This window comes from Galendromus occidentalis, unplaced genomic scaffold (genome assembly GCF_000255335.2).
Source record: "Galendromus occidentalis unplaced genomic scaffold, Mocc_1.1 scf7180000077121, whole genome shotgun sequence".
NCBI lineage: Eukaryota > Metazoa > Arthropoda > Arachnida > Mesostigmata > Phytoseiidae > Galendromus > Galendromus occidentalis.
In genome coordinates, this window is record NW_003805109.1 from 128,145 (window position 1) to 149,155 (window position 21,011).

At 50.6% G+C, this 21,011-nt stretch overlaps 1 protein-coding gene and 1 pseudogene across 1 annotated transcript; one reads left to right on the plus strand and one right to left on the minus strand.

Moving 5' to 3' along the window:
* Nucleotides 1–222: 222 nt before the first annotated feature.
* LOC100904078 (long-chain-fatty-acid--CoA ligase 4-like) lies at nucleotides 223–7,007 on the minus strand (annotated as a pseudogene).
* A 7,287-nt stretch (nucleotides 7,008–14,294) lies between these two features.
* Nucleotides 14,295–20,994, plus strand: LOC100902979 (phosphoacetylglucosamine mutase). The gene is made up of 13 exons (XM_029110813.1): nucleotides 14,295–14,363; nucleotides 14,720–14,816; nucleotides 18,240–18,331; nucleotides 18,444–18,574; nucleotides 18,659–18,746; nucleotides 18,830–18,937; nucleotides 19,032–19,116; nucleotides 19,232–19,325; nucleotides 19,459–19,606; nucleotides 19,695–19,796; nucleotides 19,938–20,080; nucleotides 20,168–20,240; nucleotides 20,357–20,994. The coding sequence occupies exons 1-13, from the start codon at nucleotides 14,295–14,297 to the stop codon at nucleotides 20,600–20,602; spliced, it is 1,476 nt and encodes a 491-aa protein (XP_028966646.1). The 3' UTR covers nucleotides 20,603–20,994.
* The last annotated feature ends 17 nt before the right edge of the window (nucleotides 20,995–21,011 follow it).

The following is a 21,011-nucleotide window of genomic DNA, read 5'->3' on the forward strand; positions in this document are numbered from 1 at the left end:
CCCCCGACGGTATCTCTCTCAATGGATTAGACGAGCTTACGGGAACTCTACTTCTACAAATCTTTTGATCAATCATCCTCGCCCTGGAACTTAATATGCGAATCGACGCGCGTATCCGCGAGGCTGCCATTCTGAGAACTCCCGCAAGCGAGGTGTATGGGGACGCTTACGTTCCCGCCGATGCTCCCTGACCGAGAATCAATGACGAGGAAGAGGCTCGAGAACAGTATGAATATGTCAGTTCATTTATTTGCGTTCCTTCATGTTCCAATCTCCTATACCGAGGTTCTCGCACAAGTATTAAATAGTTATCGATCGATTCACTTCATGTTCAAATTCAACTGTGCACGAACTCCATACTGTATAGCTCCTTTCACTGCCACAGCAGCAAATGGTTCCCTCGACCCAGACCCGAAACAAACCAGTGAAGCGCTCTTCAGTCTGAATACCAAGTCGAGGTCAGACTCGACGACGAGCCGGTCCTACCGATGAAGACGGGCCTTGTCGACACGAAAACTCCGTGAGCCGAGTTCAGGTTGCTCGAGGAGTACCACTGCGGGTGACCGAAATTTCCACAGCGGGAGAACGCGGCCGACATAGAATCAGAACTCAGATAAAGGTTCGGAAAAAAGACAAGACGAAAATGAGGTGAACACTGAAGAGCGTTTGTGCATCACAGTAAATAACTGACCGTACCGGGGAGACAGAAGGAAAACGATCTACAAAAAGCACGCAACTCCAACTTCGAACTCGGACTTAAGTGAGTGGAGCCCATGATCTCCATAGGTCGTTGTTGGGCCTTCTCTGTCGACGGGGCATTCTCGCGGTGCTGTAGACAGACTGACTTTATATGACAGACCGAGTGGCCGTTCGATTCGTCGACCAAGCCTAGCACTGATTTTCTGAATTCTCGATCTGATGACATTTTGTTTGAGAAGTCCAAAATCCTCTCAGAACACATATTTAGCCCGGAGATTAATCGTTGACACGATTAAGACGGGTACGAGAACTTCAAGCCCCATTGGCCCTTGGAGCTGCCGTGCGGGGAATACATGTCATCGATATCTGCTTGGTAGAACGTCTGTATTTGCTTGCGACGAATTTTAAATGCTGCCGTCACTAAGCCTGAGTCGGGATGCCACTCTTCGGTGCATAGCTTGATCTGAAAGAGGGGAACATTCATTCGTGCACTCTGAGACTTGCAGAGGGGAAAATTCTCAAAAAATTGATTTCCCGGGAGGAGACCTCCCTCGCCGAAAGGACACGTCCGGACGACGAGCGGGTAGTCTTAGAAATGGCCGAGGCGGTACCTTAGTGGGGATTTCAGTTTTGGCGAGGTTAGCCTTCTTGCCGTGTTCACTCAACAATTCAATAGCAGCCCTAATTACGTCGGGATCACGACACAGTCTCCGGAAATCATCTGTGTTCTTATTCAGCGAGGCGGCGATACTCTGGAAGAGTGGAATCCGGAAAATTAGAAGGAGGATCTTCCGGAGATGGCCGAGCGAGAAAAGTGGCTTCCTTGGCATGATTCCAAACACCCCGAAAGATATGCTCACCAGTATGACTTTCTGGTTAGGAGCGATCAGCGCGATAAGGAACGTGTGGAAAGACGATCCGTAGACGCAGATGTTATCCACCAATGGACACGTTTTCAGCTCTGTTTCGATCTGTAAGAACAGGAAATCCGGGATAAAGAGCGTGACGATTCAGTTCCATGTCATTTCGATCGCACTCAATGTGGTGACAAGTTGTCACAGATGACATTGCTCATCGGTAACGATCAGGATGAGCTGGCACAACGGAAACACACCTTGCCAAGTGAAATATATTCTCCAAATTGTAGCTTGACGAGGTCTTTCTTCCTGTCGATGATCTTTATTGTGCCGTCGGGATACATTTCCCCGATGTCACCGGTGTAAAACCATCTGGAACGCAGAATTTTCCGTCTCGATTGACGCCAATACAACCTTGCACAATCTCGTTGGCGGGAGCGTCGAGCTCATTCGCACTCACCGGATGCCGCCTTCTTCTCTGAACGATTCCTGAGTGAGAGCCTCGTTTTTGTAGTAGCCCTTCGTTACCGACGCGCCTCCTACAACGATCTCCCCCGGGGATTGGGCTTGTCTTTGGCATAATAACCTCCCTCAGCCCAATCCTCCAACTTTATGTAGTTCCCGATCATGGGAGCTCCGACTCGGCCGTAGCTCTTATCCGTCAAGTCCATGATTGTACCGCCCGCTGCTGTTTCCGTGAGACCGTATCCCGATACCAAATCACACCCAAGGCAGGCTTTGATGAACTCATGAGTGTCACACGACAAAGGCGCCGAACCACAAGGTATAACCTGCGAAGGGACGATCCGATGATTATGATTAGCGGGCTCGAAGCGACATTCGGTATGTCCCAACTCCTAACTCAAGCCGAGATGCTCTGCCATGGTCGACCGTCATTATGGACTCACCTTCAGCCTTCCACCGAGGAGAGCCTTCATTTTATTGAACACAACTCGATCCAGAATCGGAGTTCCGTAACCTAGCTTCTGCCATAGCGTTTTGTATCCGATCACATGGTGGAAGAAGTTCTTTGAAAAGATACCTTTATTCTCTGCTACTTCCGTTATGCTTTTGCGAACCTGAAAATTGTCTAAACTGAGAGACTTGACCATAATCTCAACAACTACGTGTCTTCAGGAAGGACATGGAGGTCATGCGGATCAGTAGCGATTCTGGTTTGCTCCCCACAGCGCTAAGGAGACCAATCTAATTACCCTGTCTAACATGAGTGGGACGGCAACCAGAACCGTTGGCTTCAGAAGGGTCGCATCTCCCTTTCCGTTCAGTGTTATGCCGGTGGATTTGTCGGTCAGCGTCAAGGGCGAAGAATACCTGACGCGAAAGAATAAATCCGATGCCTTAGAAAAGTTGCACCCTTGTAGCACGGGTGAGCGACCCAACTCGATGACTCGAAATGGGACCAAGATACGGACAGGAGAATTCGCTGAACTCACCCGACTTTGGCGCCCAGAGCCAGAGAGAGGGACTCACAGGCTAGCTCCAAAACATGAGCTAATGGCAGGTAGGCGATGTACACGTCTGTTTCGTCAACCTGGAGTGGGAACGGTCTCGGGTTTGAGTAATTCTGGATTTCTAGCATTAGAACACCAAGTCCTCGCTCTAACTCCCACTTACATCAGGTGTTATACTGTAGAAACCTTTAGTTGTCGCGACGATATTAGCCTGCGTGATCATGACACCCTTGGGGACACCGGTCGAGCCCGATGTGTACATAATGATCGCAACGTCGTCGGGTCCCGGCACCTCCCCTGGAAAAAGTTTTACGCGATGGGTCATGTATCCCTCCCACTAATCAATACCTCATGTGATCTTCCCCATAAAAGTACATCTCTGCCGATCGGCTCCTGTACTATGCATCATAACAGCCCTGCTCGCTCATTTGTAAGGTTTAGAATTCATCCAGCTCTGTTTGTTCCCAACAGGTATTGGCTCCCGTTATGTTCTGGGCACTCGAACTTCTATCACCTTTCAGATCGAAGCCTGATGTTTCTCCCAGTTGCTCGAGTTGCGGATAGGACATCAACTTTATCCCTTCCAAAGGTTCAGGTTTCACCTGGAATTTTCAGGGAAGGATATCATCGTACTCTCGATGCTGTCACGGAGAGTGCGGCATTACAGCACCATGAATCGAACATTTGACCGTCTCGGAGCTGACCTTTGCGATGGGGTTCTCCATGTAGACAATATGCTTCAATGTCTTTATTTTTGGGAGTAATTTCTGTATCTTCGGCAGGAGATCTTGAGATGTGATCAGATACTGCGCTTCCGTCTCATTTATGCCTAGATTTAGAAAGAATTATGATGATGCTGGTTCAGGCGCATATACTCTCGAGTAGGCCCCGAGAAAACTCTTCCATCTCGGCCGTGACCGTTCGAATGGTGACGGTCGTCAGAGGAATTCCCGTGATTCGCTTAATTCACTGACCGTGTACGATTCCTTCTTCGCCGAGAGTCGCGTATAGAGTGACGACAGGAATATTCAACCTCAAACAGGCTTGGGCGGTCACCATCCATTCCGATCTTGTTTCAGCCAGAATCACCACATTCTGGCGAGGTCGAAGTCCCAGGGACATCAACCCGCGACCGACAGCTTCGATTTTCCTGGAATATCACTCATAGAAGATAGGACAAGAAACCTCCGAAAGCCCGAGAAGCTCTCAGTAGCCTCGGATCATACGATCGGTCACGCCCATGGGAACTCACCGCTCTAACTGCGTGTACGTTATCCACTTGTAATCACCCAATATGAGTTTTTTGAAGTACTGAAATGAAAGAGGATCATTTGCTTCTCCTCACAAGAGTAGGAAATACAATCGAGAGACAAAAGATTATTATAGTCTCAATATCGCGTCTACGCAGGGCCGTCGAGCGGGCCGAGTCCGGAGTTCGCGGATTCGGGATTCATGACTCATGAGGATAGATGTAGGCGTTTCTAATTGCTAGCGCTCCCATGGGGATCGGACGTGGAACTAGTCCGACCCGAAGTCGCCACTCTCATCCAAAAACCTTTTATCTCCGAAAATACTCACCTTCCCGTCCGGCTGAAGCTCTGCCTCTTCACCGAAGACTTCCCTGGTGCCCATGGCATCTTTATCCGGGAAATCTTTGATGGCCTGGAATATTGAACCTTGTTCAAGTGAATGTGATCGGAAATTCCGGACCCGCTAATGGAGTTCTGCCGCGAAGTTTCCGCGCTGCTGGATCCTACGTCAAGATGGTGATATATGATGAGCATTTGACAGTAAGAAAACTTCTTCAGATAACGCATGAGAACAGATTCTATTCGACTCCTCGATTCTCGCGCGTCCTTCGCGGATTGAAGACAGAAGCTTCTGGCTGAGGACGGACCCGTCCAAGCCCGCCTCCCCATTCATTTCGCGGACATGAAGATATGTGATTACTCCGATTTCCTTGAGGGATCGTATTCCAAAACAGGATCCCCGGAATCGCCGTGGATCCAAGCGTTCGGTAGCATGACGAGATAGGAACTTCTCGATTGCGAACGGATAAGCTCTCTTATCTCTCTCGTTTGAACATTCCTCAAGATCGGTGAAGCACCGCTGTCCTTGGATATCCACCAGCTACCACTGTCGCTCCCGTATGACAGCGGAGAGAAATTGTACAGAGAAGCCCGCGGTTTTTTCGCCGAATACAATCGCGACCGGAGACCGCGCCCTGTCTTGCCCCGTGAAAAATGCGACCGAGGTGAATTCGAGACACCATCATACCGGGATCTGCGCTAATTCGATCCACTTCGACTACCACGGCTAGCCCGCATCGTGGGTTTTGAGATCACGATTCGCTTCGCTTCGGAATCTCCCAGAGATTTTGGAAGCTCGATGAGAGACTTCCGGAACTCCCGCCCGGCTCCGTGTGAACAGCAATCACCGGATGGGAATCGCCCTTTCTCCGTATTCTGCTTCAGGAAAAGCATTTCGCCGCTAACTTTACTGACCTGCCGAATCAGCTGATCCATGGTTTCGATGTGTTCCAGTTTCTTCAACTCGTTGAAATGCTCTCGAACCCATGGCGAGTGTGGATCTTCAGGTATAGTTGGACGAGCGAATATCTGTGGGAGCGATCCTCGTCATTCAATCTTCTGATAGCTAATAGCTCATCACATTTCGAAAATTTTCCGGATATTCGCATGAGAATCCAATCCAATGAACGACGGAGGCGATCGCTGCAACTCACTCTTCTGCTGTCTTGCCAGTGTTTCCACGGGGCTTGGAGCGCGGTATATAATGGGAGTGTGGCTACATCGTAAGCCATGTTTATGCCCTTCAGGAGAGCGAGGCCCACCTGGGAAAGCGGAGTGTCAGGTTGTCAATCACGGAGACCACTACCATATGCAAACGTTATAACTGAATATTTCGTCCTCGACCAAGTCCCATAATACGATTGCCGTCTCGTACATATCTCCACAATTGGGAGGCTCTCGCTTAATTTCTTCCTTCAATGGCGCCACCTACCTGTTGAGTCGGGCTCAACTGGGCCACTTGTCTGTTCGCCATTTCCGCTCGCTTTGACCGTCACCGTTGGGATGAGTTTTGGGGACTTCAGTAAAGAATCCAATTTCCTTTACGCGGATCGGCGATGCCGCTACGGTCTGAAATGAGGCGTTTCCATCGATCACGGGAATTGTGTCCTTTATATCTACCGCACGGTATCGTCTAGCATCGGCGAACCCAACGCCGACGTCTACCCTATAGTTGAGAGCTTCAATTAGTCGATTTCTGCTACGATCGGAAGCAATGTTCCCCAAGCCGACGAATTCACTTTCCGATGAAAATACTCGAGATATGCCGGAAAAGGAATCGGGTTACACGTTAGGAGCTCCCGCAGAGCTCGAAACACAGGCGACGGCTTACGGTGGCAAAAGGGGCTTTCCTCAAATGCGGAGTTGCTGCCTAGGTATTCAAGCACCTCGACGCGCGTTGACTTAATTCTTCCGCGGGGAATCGATATCGAATCAAGCATCGCTAAACTGTCCCGTCCCCAGCTCGTATCTGCCGCTCCGTATGAGCTCCAAAAACGATGTTGCTCCGATGGCGCAGTTCGAACTACGCCTCACTTGAGCACACACTAGGAAAGGCTCGAACATACACGCGTCAGTCTGGCAGAGTAGTTAAACCAATCGAAATACGGAGAATCACGCGTCCTTCTACAGAACTCAGTCAGACTTGCGACTTGCGACGTAGGCCGCCAAGCTGACTCACTCAGATGTTTCGGTGTCAGAGGGGCCAGCACAGTCACGGAAGTTCTTCTTTTTTTCTCTCCCACAGCTCCTGCTGGAACCCGTCGGTTCTCGTGTATGCCGCTGATGACGGACACGTACGCGAGCACACCACTCACGAGAGAATCTCGGAGTCGACGGTGGCCAATTAGCTATACACGATACGGCTAACTTGGGCCACGTGAGCCTGCGAATACGGGCAGGGACCCGACAAGCGCAGTGGACGAAAACGTCGGAACCGAACATACCTTCCCCTCTTCCACCAGCACTTGTTGTTGCTGCTGCGTGAGAAAACTGCAGCAGCAGCAGAAGAAGTTCTCGACGACAGAGAGTTCCCTCTCTCCCTCAGCAAGATCTGACTCTCGTCGTGAACCAGGGTATCCAACCGTCGTCGTCGAGGATCAAAATATAGATGAATATGCGACCGCCAACAGCACAAACAACAACGACTACGACGACAACAACAGCAACAAGAAAAGGGATAGCGCCAAAGCCAATTCGCGATTATCGATGAGAATGACGACGGTAGCAGCGGTTTTGGGATTCTTCTCTCGCAATATCGTCCCCCTTGCTGCTCCGCTGACCCTCTCGACTTGACGTAATATTCCGAGTTTGAGAGGCAGCAGTGGCAATCCACCGACTAATTCCACTCTTTCCTCCGTTCCGTTGCTACGCGACCCCTCCATTAAGCAGACGAACCCTCGGCCGAATACAACGAGAAAAAAGGATGATGCTGATGGTTTTCGAGCCATACTTCTTACGTGTTCGCGTTTCCACGTCTTAGTACCATCAAATCCTGGCGGGCTGGACTCCCCGACGGAGTTTCCCGAATTCAGCCTCGTGAAGTTCGGTCAATAAAACCTTCTGTATCGATCACTCAAGAAATAACGATGTGAAAACAACGAAATCATACACCCAGAGCACGGAGCGGCGCGGCGCTCATATCCCTCATCCGTCCCCAGAGCATCAAATCGAATTCTATGAACGCGCGGTCATGAAATCTCAGTGGCTTTTCTCGGCTGTAGCATTTTCCGCCTTCTCTTTCCCTGATTAACCGAATCGTCCAGTGAACAGTCACCGAGCTGACAGGAAGAGAATTCAATCCAGGAGATCTTCGAATCTATGAATGCAGAATACAGAGCGGCGTTCGTAAATTTTCGTCCGTTCCGATATATGAACACGAATTCTTCTGAAGCCATAGAAGTCCTTCTGGGGACACAAGTCTGAAACGCGACACGAAATGGCGGCAAGATCAATGCCGACCGGAAATCACTGAGCACTCGCCTGCTGGTATCAGAAATTCGAAGCTACAAGTGCTCTAAAAAAAACATTCACGTCTCGGCGAGACAATCAGATCCACTGCGGATCGGAGATGTCAGCTTCGGTAATGAGTCTCTCTCTCATCGTCGGGCCGGTACTACAAATCGGTGGGACTCCATTGAGCCCTTCGAAGGATCTGAGACTTCGGTCGTCTGTACACGAGCCTGATTTTAGCCGGCTCCGCATTTCAATTCCGAGGATTCTTATCGACGTATCGATGATTTAACCTCGCTCATAACTGATCGTGAGAGTTCTAGACGACGTAGATCGCTCGACCGTAGGTCCGAGAGCCGAGCGCACATCGAGATAAGAAAACGAATCCGAATCAACCGGTGTCGGAAATCAAAGAGAGTCTTGGTCAGCTCTGCTCGCTTCCCGAACCGACATGAATACGCACGAAAGTCACAGTACACGTCAACGGAGCAGAGGCTTGTATGATTCTTCTGACGTAACTGTAAGTAATAGCCGCAAGCAGCCAACTCCACCCAGTTCTCTCGTTGAAATGCGTATCGGACATTTGGCGAAGATGACATCTACCGGTGAATGTTCCACCATGCTCGTCTGAATCACGATCAATCAACGAACACACTCGATGGGGCGAATGCGCCTTGAAAATCAAACGCCGCTTTCCAAACTCACCTGAGACACGCACACAAAAGGAACGTGAGAAGCTTCCAAAGAGAACTTGCTCAGACCTGTTTGACAGTGTGGAAGATCTACAACGGCACACTAGAAGAGCATCCCGGATCCTTATCCACCTATCGAGTATCACTACTCTCAATTCCAATCTCAGAAGAATGACAGAGAAACATACGCGCAAGCAGCCAACTCGTAGTGCTGCTGACACATCGGCGCACGTTTGCGAAAGGTGAGTGGTCTGACTACAGCTGGAATGCGCATGCGTGATATCCGATGTGACGGTTCTTGAAAGCGGCCACCGGCTCCGAGCGAATCAACACTGCAGAAGTGCTCTACTCTGTGAGCCAATTCGAGCTCGCGCCGCGCCGTGACGACTATGGCACCTGCTCCCGTCAACGTTAAACATTTTACTGTTTCACTGTTCACTGTTTTCATTGTACTATGGCGGCATTCTTGGAGTGCCTGTGAAGTCAGCAAGAGCGCCATAAGTTCAGGCTTACGTGAGGTTTTCGGAATCATGAATTCTGTATCAGCTGGGTTTTTCTGTGTTTATCGATGCCCAGAGAGATAAGTACCGGGATTAGGAAACTACGCTTTTCTGACGACATCTTAGAGCATCCGATTACTCGGGGAAAGAATAGTCTCCAGTTCACTCGCCCAAGACGGACCAGGATTAACTCATTTCTTGGGCCCTCCGCGTAGGACCAAGCTACAGAAGGATGCTCTCGCAAGATAAATCAGTCCGTCTGAGTGTGGAGAGTTGAGACTTCCCGGGAAGATTGCTCTCCAATCGCTGTCTGATTGTGAAAACTTCGCATTCCGCCGGCCAGTGCCCAACGATAAACCCATCTGTAAAACGTACGAGTCGCTGCATTAGCTCAGGCGTCATCTGCTCGAGAGACCTTCATCTCGTTCATATCGGGTCCTCAAAAACTTGTTGTGGACGCTGCCCAGCTTAAGGGTCTGACCCGGAAACTGACGCAGCCAATGTGATCCCCGAATATCGAAAGCATCGCCAATTAGAAAAGTACCTATAGGTCCTGGGTGGCACATGTGCTGCTCGATAAGCTGGCAGGAGCAAATCTCTAAGCTGAGTTCTCATTCGATCCGGAGAGAATTTCCCCGGAACTTCGAGAAATACAAATCTTAGTGCCTCAATTGAGGCGGAATCTCGTTGATCATAATCCGTTTTTTGGTTACCGCTCTCCGACTCGACCGACCGCTGTTGCGATGATTTTCTCTAGTAATTGCCGAGGGACATTTCTGAAGCAGACCCTCACTGGCGCATAGCCGCCGAAGAGCTCTCCGTCGTCAAGTCCAAGACGCCAGTCGACGGATCTGAGCCCGCTTCTCGCACCTACTGATCCATCATCCAGTCTAGGATTTCTTTCCAGCTTATTCGCTTGCAGAGGTGATTCGCGAATCGATCGAATCCACTATTTCGGGCACAATCAATTTGTGTCCAGAATTTCCGCCCGTAATTTCTTTCCGCTGGTTTTTGATTTCCAGTTCTCAGGGTCCCGCGTCTCGCGTTTTGATGTTTTTGGTCCTCCGCCGGGACTCGCTCACTGCTTTGGCGAAACAGACGCCGAAGATCGGCCAGACCGGGTAGGCCGCACCGCGCAACGCATCATCGGAGGGATTCCAATTTATCATCATCGTCTAATCATCATCGGAAAACTAGTGGGCCAGGACAACGGATACTCCCAAATTGGAATACGCCTCTGCCAAAGTCGGAACAGGGAAAAGGAAAATTCGGAGCTGAGAAGTGCGTCCTTACGGTACCGCGGTTGCGACACAACAGGAAACAAACGTCAGCATTGAAGTAAAAAGCATCTGACGACAACCTGGGAGCTAATCTATGACATATGACCCTGACAATATGCTTGTCGGGCCGGATTTCATTCAAGCTTATAATTCGCACCTGGAGATTTGTCCAGCGAGCGATATTTTCCGCTCATAAGCACGCAAGTTCCCCGACGTCGGAATTACCCATCACTCAAGACAGATCGCTTCTTTTTCCGCAAGCTCAGGTCGCATAATGCTCCCGTCACGTCAGTTCATGCGAGTTTTCCCAAGGTCAGAATGGCGTGAGAGAGCCGTGAAAAAAGATACGAAGCTCGCGGTATGAAGCTCCGAACCCCGTCTTATTCCCGCGGTCAGAGAGCGGTTCCGCCGTATCTTGTGCAAGCGATCGCGAACAAATTGATACATCCATCGGTCATCGGAAGAGTGACGGCTTCAGTTGTCTCCTTGATCAGACAGAATGTTTCAGAACTTTGGCATTACTCCCATCATTCCAGGCCAAGTCGGTGGAGGATCCACTCATCACCGCATCAATCTTGAATGTCCGTCAGAACAATAGTTAATTCGTCAAGAGTGGTACCGGTTTTTTCAGACCAATTGCGACGCGGCTTTCTGAATAAAGCTGCTGAAATTCACGGAGCCGCGCTCTCGTTCGGAGGCTAGTCGCTCGACCGCTAGATGGGAGAAATTGTGATCGATCGGTCAGATTTACTACTCGTGACATTCCGCTCGGTAGGCGAAACATGTCGGAACAAAAAATCTCCAGGTTTCGATCTCGCTTCAAGAGGTCATCAGGGACATATCAAAACCATTCCAGACTATGCCTCCAGCGTTATAGCCAATCGAACAGTTGGAGGCCAACGCCGTTTTATTTAGCTACGCGAAAGCTATGCCCATACTGAGGGACGGCCCATAAGGCAAAGGCGTCCGAGCTGCTGCTTATAATGAGAAGCGACCGCAACCGAGGCATCACCCATAACCTTATCGCCTCTCATGCAAGCGTCCCTCGAAGTAGAATCCAGCTCAGAACGATATTCATTCATCAGGGAATCCGTCACGAATTCTGATCCTCTTGATCGCTTCCCTTTTTTTCGTATCAGACTCAGAGTGATCATGAACAATTGAGCTAGACATTGTCGACGGGTCGGTTCGGCGTAGGGTCTCAGCGGTACTCGAGGGATAACCCGAGTCGGCTCTGACTTTCTGTTCCGTGATCAGCGTGCTTTTCCCTCATTTTCCTCGAGTGACGTTCGCGCTACAGGCAGTTTTCCTGTTCTGAGAGTTCGACCCCTAATATATTAGGTAGCATCGGGTCGTCCAAGTTGGAAAGCGCAACATGGGGCTGCTCCAACGGATGACGGTCACGAGATCAAATGGAATAGTCGATGAGCCGGTTGAGCCAATGCTCTCTCCAGAGTGCTCGCCGAGTGGTCAGCCGAAAGGAAGTTAGCTGCAATTCGAACGCATCTGAAGGAGCTTCCGGTGATATATGCCTGAACTCCGGTAACGAATACCTGACCGCAACCTGCTCTCGATGTCCGGCAATCGGCGGCAACTTGGAGTACCTCAAGCTTCCACAACCACCGACTCGGGGATTGGACGTCGTCATTCCACCCCAGTCATCGTCTAGCCCAATTCACTCGGCAAGCATTGACGCTCCCAGGTGGATATGGCGGGAGGTCCGAAGGGATCCTGAGAGTCGGGACAAACTAAAGTAATATGTGAACCGCGGGTCTGTGCGAATGCATCGCTCGTCATGGCACAGGCGTCTCCCTTCGATACGAAATCGCACGTCAACTCTGGATGATTGCAGGATTCATGGTCCTGGAGATTCCCGAACTAGATCGACGCTTCCCGAATGAGTAGCGTCGAGTGGTATCATTAGCTCCGCCCAGAACGAATTTCCCAAGCGGATGAAGCACTCATCGGTTCCTCGAGTTGAACATCGAGTCTTTCCATAAACAAGGAACTGCATCGAAATCGGGAACGACCGATACGGTGATCCCCAAGTCGCCTCCCAGCGCTTGGTGGAAGACCCTCACTCACGGTAGCGCTTCGCACGACGCCTCCGCTTCAGAAGAGCCAGAGATCCGCAAAAGACTAGGCCTACACGACGACTCAACACGAGAAACTGTAGAGCGAACAAAAAGTAGTCTAGAGTCTAGAGAGATGGGAGCGGGAGACGATGAGATACGTCCCCTGCAAACGTCGGATCCACCAACCTATAACCAGCTGAGAAGACTCGCCCCCGCGCATGGGGTATCCTGGATACAATGTATATCTTGTAACACCAGGGATGGTTAATCAATCAATCAATCAATCAGAGTCGATTCTAGGCAGACTGTGGTCCTGGTATCGGTAGTACTTGCCACGGGTTGCACCTCTAGCTCTAAGACTGGCTTGGCATGAGCATCTACTGTTGCCGTCAAGTCTCGGCGAGCGCTCTTTCAAGAGTTCGGGAGAGCTCAGGGGGGAATAATGATTGCCCTCCACCGTGAGGATCTCTCACCACTCAAGCACTTCGGATGAGTCGAGGGAAGATTTTCGGATTGAATGCTCTGGGACATCGCGAGCATGGTAATCCTCGTGCTGTGGGAGCGTTGGCGCTCGTGAGTTCGAAGTCTGCCTCCCTTCCCCAATGAGAGAGAACAAGGACCTGCTCTTCGAATAGCTCCAAAACTTTTTGGAACGATTCTTTACACTACTAGAGTTTTGACGTCTTGAGCCATGTTCCAGAAAGTTATCGATTTGAGCGCGACTCTCTATCCGCGATTGGATGGGGTTGTTTTCTCCTACGGAACCTCCGGGGTCCGGACCAGGTGAGTTCGCTGAGCCCGTGGCAATGTTCCTTAGCGAGCCTCCGCCATACGTATCCGAACATACATATAGTGTAGGAAACAATTCAGATTCACTTAGACGGAGCTCTCGTGGCACACACTACTCTGGCTGCGAGTGAAGGGGTCCCCATGTTTGCGGTCGGAAGTCGAGTAGGGTCTCCGCAGCGGTATCCGCGGAACTTCTATCCAGGATCGTGGAAACCGGCTCGGAGCGCTAAAGTTCGGGAGGACATAGAACTTCATTGCGAAGCGAGCCCTCGACTTCTCGCTTCGAAAATCTCCGAGCTCTACTCGATGACGGCTTCAGCGTGGTCGTGAGGGATGCCAACCCAGACATTGCAATTTTCGCACTTTTACTCGGCCATAAGCCAGTCGACTCTTCCTCGCGGGCTTTCGGAGAGATCGCATCGCTTTTTATTTTTAACCGCCTTTCACTTGCGGAAGTCCGAGGAGTTCCCTTGGAAGAGCGTGGAGTCTGATTATAAAATCGGACAAACCGTTCCAATGGCGAGAGAGGCTCGATATTGATGAGGGCCGATCCAGCGGGCCCACCATAGGCCTGCGCGATGAATGGTTCCCTCTGGTCGATGAATAAGTTTTCTCAGGGCTCACAAAGGCTTCTCTGGCCCATGAGCACACGTGAAAAATAGGGCTCCGGAATCTGTCCCCGGCGACGGACGGACCATTGTAAATCATTCATTCACGCTAACACTCCAGACGCCGCGCCAGCAGGATCACCTCCTCTAATATTTAGTCCAGCGTCATCCTCATCAATCACGTTCACTACTATGATCATTCATGATAGGAACCCCTGATAATAATAGCTTCGATACTAGACCCAAGTGCTCTTTTTCTAGGTCTGACGTCCTGAAGACTGCTATGTTCCGTCTAGGAGTTGTCGCCGCCTTGAGATCCCGTGCATTGCGCGGAGCTACAGTCGGGATTATGGTGAGTCTACCGAGGAGACCTCCCCTCGACTCTCGACTGAGCTCCCTCAGAGGAGGCAGAAAAGTGATTCTCTAGGAATTAAGTGCTCCTTCTTCGACTGATCAGCAATCCTGGTATTTTGATAGACAGCTCGGGACGTTTTCATCTTCCGGGTGAGAGGATCAGATCCCGGAAAACGATCTAGTCGTCATCTTGCGAGGCGGATAATCGGTTCCGACGGCCAGATTTTTGTGTGACGCCAACAATATCTTTTGGTGGCTCCATTCACGCGTCATGGGGACGAATCGAAGATGGGAAGCGAAATGATCGAAGCCCAAATATGCGACGAATCAATATCTCGTGATTGGTCTCCGCAGGTAACGGCCTCGCACAACCCGGAGTGCGACAACGGGGCCAAGCTCGTGGATCCTCATGGTGAAATGATGGAACTGAGCTGGGAACGCTGCGTCACCGGTGAGTGACGCATATTCGTAGAGTGGGGCATATTCGTATTCGTGAATAGGAATATATTCGAATTTTTCTTTATGAATACGGATATGAATACGAATACGAGTACGAATATATGCATTCGTATTTACGAATATATTCGTATTCATAGAATATTTGTGAATACGCCATAATATTAAGAATAATGATTTTAATGACGCCATTTAATGACGCCACGGGGACGAGCCAGGAGGCTGATTGGGGGTTTTCGGCCAAGCTGAGCACGATTTCAGGGTCAGGACCCTCTTCTTCCGTCTATATGTGGCGAATTCGCATGAGCAGATAGATTCGTACTCATAGGGAAAACTTTGTTTGATGGCGCTACGAACGCGAGCGGGGCTTGCTCGGTAAATCTTCAGCACAGGATTCTGCAACCGAATTACTCGGTAGAGACCGCGATCCTTGTCCACCAGAAACTCCCTAAGGAACACAAGAGGCTTGATCATTGTTGAGGAAAGGAAAGAATTTCATTATTTATTTATTGCACATTCCTCAGATCTTCTCATGAATCCAGAGGTTCATTGATGGGGAGCACTACGCGCTGCTCAAATCTCTCGTCACTCAGGCGATTGCTTTTCGGCGAGTTGGTCATCGTCGCATACGAGAAAAGCCGTTGTACCGCGGCGCTGGAGGGCGGTGCCGTGTTGAACTGCCTGAAGACGCGATCTATCGGGGGATAGTTCCGCAGCATCGTCGGGTTTGTCTGCGGGTCGTTCAGATACTGCATCATTATTGGCTGCCGATGCTGGTTGAGATCGATTATTATTGGAGCCGCTGGCATTTGCGGCCCTTCCCCGAAGTCATAGTAGGGGTCGACCTCCATCGGCTCGCTGTCCTGAGGATTCGCCGGTGTCAACTGCTCCCGGATAAGATCATTGAAGCGATTGAGTATATACTCCTGAGTTTCCTCCGGAATGCAGGGGAACCACCTCTTTTTGAAGCGAGGCAAAGAGAGAGCGGCGATGGCAGCTTTCTCGCCGCGTACAGTTTGGCAGTCGAAGTCCTCTGCAAAGCGGTTTCCGACACTCAGCAAGTATCCCTCGACGAGCGGTCGACAGTACTGGAGTGAAGTTCGGGACAACGAGTTCAATTGACGTTTCACCACGTGGAGGGTCGGGAGTAACACGCCGTAAAACGCAGCCTCCTCTTCTTGGAGTATATCGAGGGCATCGGCGATGGGTTTGACACATTTCAGATACTCCTCGATATACGAGATGTCGCTCGGAGTCAAGATCGTCCGGATGTTCAGCTCGACAGACAGATCGTAGATGAGCTCTCGGAGATCGACCAAAGCTCGCAAACTATCGTAAAGGCTGGTCCACCGGGTTGCAACAGGCCGCAACAACGATTTGCCTGTGACCGCCTTGATGATCTCGGCTGACTTCGGTCGCCGACTTGTTTTCCACAGAGCGTTACACTTGAGCAGCACCGAGTGATGGAGATTCCGAAGGTCGGCATCGCTGTTCAATACGCGCTGGACATCTGTTGTTGCGCACAAAAACAACGTGTGCGCCGCACACCGAGCGTGCGACGGTAATCGGAATGCCTCTCTGCATTCTATCCACGGGTTGAGCTCCGCCTCTTCTTCTTCTTCCGCCTCTCCTTCTTCTTCCACCTCCTCTTCCTGATCCTCCCGCGGCTCTTCCGGGACTTCGACTTCTCCTTCCTCTTCGTCTGCCAACCTGAGGTTCCCAACCTCCACTCCGAATTCTCGAAAGGCCTTGACGAAATTAGAGCCCTTATCAGTGACAGTGGCTGCGATTTTAGAGCATGAGAGGTTGAAGAGTTTGTGTATTTTTGAAGTGATCTCAGCAATCTTCTCGAACGAATGGACTCCGCGGAACCGCCGACACGCCAAAGCTGCCGACCTCCGTTTGTACTGTTCATCGATCCAATGAACGGTCATACCGAAGAAGCTTCTCTTGTTATTGGACCAGATGCCTGCCGTGGTCGCCACCCACGTCGTTTTCTTTAGAGCTTCGCGCAGGCGATCCACGTTGCCGTCGTACGTCAAGTCGATTCTGCGACCCAGAGTACGCCGACTCATGAGCTTCAACCCCAGTCGATCGAACTTCAGGAAATCAAGAATCTTCTTGAACGACGACTCTTCCACAACCCGTAGGGGTATCATTGATCGCAAGATGAACTCAGTGATCAAGTCGTCGAATTGCATCTGTAAAGGACGCGCGCATCTCTGAATTCGCGTCTTACCTCCATCATTTGGATTGCTCAGCACGAAAGCGACTCCTTGATTCTCCAGCCATGTTCTGAAATCATCGGCTTCCGTCTGAGAGTGGTGTGCTAGCAAGTGCTTGAAAAGATTCCAAGTGCTTTTCGGACTGATGCGAATCTGCTTCTTCTTCTCTGGAGCTGAGGGGTCACATCTTCGGCACACTGCGACAATTGAGTGCGCGGTCGACAGAGTCCGGGCTGAGAAACTTGGGTCCGTGCTACCGCATTTAAAGAATGCACTGTTGAGGGCGATTTTGACCGAGGACGACAGTGATGTCACGTGAGAGCTTCCTTCTACAGCGACGATACCCCCCGCGGAATTCATTTCGAGTAACTGCGGAGCTGCCTTATCTTGAGTAGAGCAATGGAACTTTGTGTGCATACACTTCCTCCTGTTCGTGTTTGCGCGCTCGACGACTGCTTTTGTTGACGGGGCAGCGAGCGCCGCTGCGTGCCGACTGCTACGGCGAGGTCGGCTGCTGAGAGCGGGCAATCCGAATCTCACTCGGATGGAGGAATCGAAATTCGAATCCAGCAATGAGCATTTGAGAACGACGAGGGTCGTAAATTTGTGACGTTTGAAGCGGTCATCCACCGTCAAATCATGAATGAGTCCGGTTCACGTAAATTTCGGTCTTCGTGAAAACCAGGAACGGAACGGGAGCCTTAGCATGAGAACGGCGCTCAAGTTTTTCATTCCACATCGCGGCGAGTTCGCTGAGCATGCTTGGATCGGAAAGCGATGCGATGGGAAAGCTCACTGAAATTCCTGCGAGTGCAAACTGCTCAAATGTTCCAATAGCTCAATTTTCTGTTGAGCCCTGACCCCGGAATCGAGCTCAACGTGCCCGAAAACCGCCAAGTAGCCTCTCAGCTCGTCTCATTCGTATGAATACGGGCGTATTCACATAAAATTTATGAATACGGATATGAATACGATCATCATGCGCTTACGAATATATTCGTATTTATAAAAAAATCGAATATAGGTATTCGTATTCACGAATACGAATATGCCCCACTCTGCCGGTGAGCAACTTGATAATCACTTGGTAATTGACCACATTCGCTGATAGATCTACCCTTTTGATGAAGCCCCCTCCCCCGGCAGTGAATGAATGGTTCCTCGATCGTATCGTAATACTCCGTCTCTTTCAGCGGTGTTAAATGCAGACGATGATCAACTGGAGGGCCAGTTAACCAAGATCGTTTCGGATTTCTCGATTCCGTCCGATGCGCCGAGTAACTTGGTAAATTCGGATGTTTCTCAGACCAGGAGCAGGACATGATGATGATCGGATTTTACCTGAGTGAATAATCGGGTCGAACATTTAAGAGGCTTCTCCGCGTCTGGGGTTCCAGATAATTGGATACGACACGCGAGCCAGCTCGGTGTCCCTGCACGACGCGGCGTCCGAAGGAGCAACGAGTCTGGGTTGTGCGGTCAAAAGTCTCGGGCTCGTGACAACACCGCAATTGCATTTCGTTGTGAGGTGAGTTGCTCAGCTGATGAGTATCAAGGGCTCACGCAGCATTTGAAATCGATATCAACCGAGAGTCCACGTATATTCTTGCAGGTGCACGAATGATCCAAAATACGGTGAGCCATCCGTGCACGGGTACTATGATAAACTCACCTCGGCCTTCATCCGACTCGCTTCGAAAGTAGGTTCCGATCCGGAGCGCTTCTTTCTCGGAAAGTTCCCGGGATTCGGTCAGCGGCAATCTGATAACTCTCCCCGTTACAGACCAAACAACCCTTGCGTTACACTCCTGCTCTGACAATTGATGCGGCTAACGGGGTTGGAGCTCGAGCGGTCCACCTGCTGAGTGAACAACTGAAGAACATCTTAGAGGTATCCCGTCGTGGCATTCTCTGGAATTGCGCTGATCGCTCTCTCTTCTCGCCGAGCAGCCCCGGGACTGAGTTTCGACTATATTCTCTTCCAGATCAGCGTTGTGAACGACGGAAATGGTCCGCTGAATGACCAGTGTGGCGCTGACTATGTCAAGATCTCACAGGGGGCTCCAGTCGGCAAGTGTACCCCTGACTCTACGCGTTGAGATCAGAGATCCTCATATGGGTAGAAGGACATGATGCACGGTCCGGTAATATCTCGCTCTACATGTTGAGAATTGCTTCATTCCAGGCCTCTCATTGAAAACTCTCGGCCGATATGCGTCTCTGGACGGTGATGCGGATCGTATAGTTTATTTCTTCCAAGATGCGGACGGCAAGTTCAGGTAACCACCTTCCTCTCTGTGATCGCGTATCTGCTGCGACGCACGGCGCTGAGAATTGAGATGGATAAATCAGATCGGGTGGGATGTCGACTACAGTCATTCATGAGGTGACCTTCATTTCTCCTTTGTTCAGGCTTCTGGACGGTGATCGAATCGCCACCCTCCTAGGATCCTACATCAAGAAACTCTTCGGGGAGGCGGGACTGAGCGATGTCGGGATAGCTTTAGTGCAGACTGCTTACGCCAATGGGAGCTCTACCAAGTACATCTCGGAGAAACTCGTACGTTCCGCGGAAGCGAAAGAAGATTCACACCTGTTCCCCGATACCCGGGATAGCTCGGTGATCATTCGGGATTTTATGCTTTCAGGGAATAAATGCATTGTGCGTTCCCACGGGCGTGAAGCACCTCCACCATGAAGCTCAGAAAGCCGACGTCGGTATATACTTCGAGGCAAACGGGCACGGAACGGTACGTTTTCGGAGTCCTCGCTCCTGATACCATTCGATTTTCGAAGATTCGATCGATCGCAGCGCCAGCCAACACCATGAGCGGGAGCTTCGAAGCGCTGGCATTTAGGAGTTGAGCGAGACTGACTCGATATCATTGCAGATCTGCTTCAGCGACACGATCAAAAATCGTGTGTCTGCTTTGAGCTCTGAAGAGGCGGCTACTATAAGCGACTTCATAGACCTCACCAACGAGGCAGTGGGCGACGCTCTCTCAGATATGCTTCTCGTCGAATACGTCCTGAGGTGCGGTCTCCCAAGCTCGCCTAGTCAGGAGTCTTCATGGTAAATATTCGACTGGAATACATAATTCTCGACTGGGATTCTTTTCAGAACTTCGGACACTGACGTCAGCGACTGGCTCAGTGAATACGAGGATCTGCCGTGTCGACAACTGAAGGTCGCCGTGAGTGGAAGACCCCAACTTCTACGATCTCTCCGATCTCGTTCGAGGATCTCCGATATTATCTCTCACAACCCGAGCATGCCATCGTGCTCGAGTAACCATGCTTTCATTTTAAGGTGAAGGATCGAACTGTGATCAAGACCGCGAACGCAGAGAGAACTTGCGTAGCACCGACAGGGCTACAAGAGGCAATCGACGATATAGTTTCGCGATTCCCGCAAGCTCGGTGTTTCGTGAGACCGTCCGGAACCGAGGACATTGTACGTGTTTACGCAGAAGCTCCCGGAGAAACAGCGGGAGTGGCGAACGTGGACTTCTTGGCGAATGAAGTTTCGAAGATCTTATCCAGGATGTTGGCGTGATGTGAGACCGGAACCTGAAGAAACTTCTGAAATCTGCCTTACTGAGAAGTCTACGAACAAGTTTTCGCGTCGAGGCCCCCTCGCCACGAGTCTCATAACCGGACTGCTATCTTCCGAGGAAAGACAAGTCGTCGATCTCCCCAGAGTCGACGAGATTTTTGAAACAGCACAGAGTATACAACAGGATCGAATGATTTTATTCTCAAGTCTACGTAAACTGAGCAATAATTTCTACCTATCGCGTGACTCCTACCGAAGCGGATCCCCCGATTCTGACGGCCAAGGAATATCTCTGCTCCCTCTTGGGCACCCAATCTCATTTCATTCGTCGAAACCTTGGTCGATCACCTTTCAGAGGAATCTATCGGGACGAGTAGAAACCTGTATCTCTCGTTTCGTGGGGAGGCAT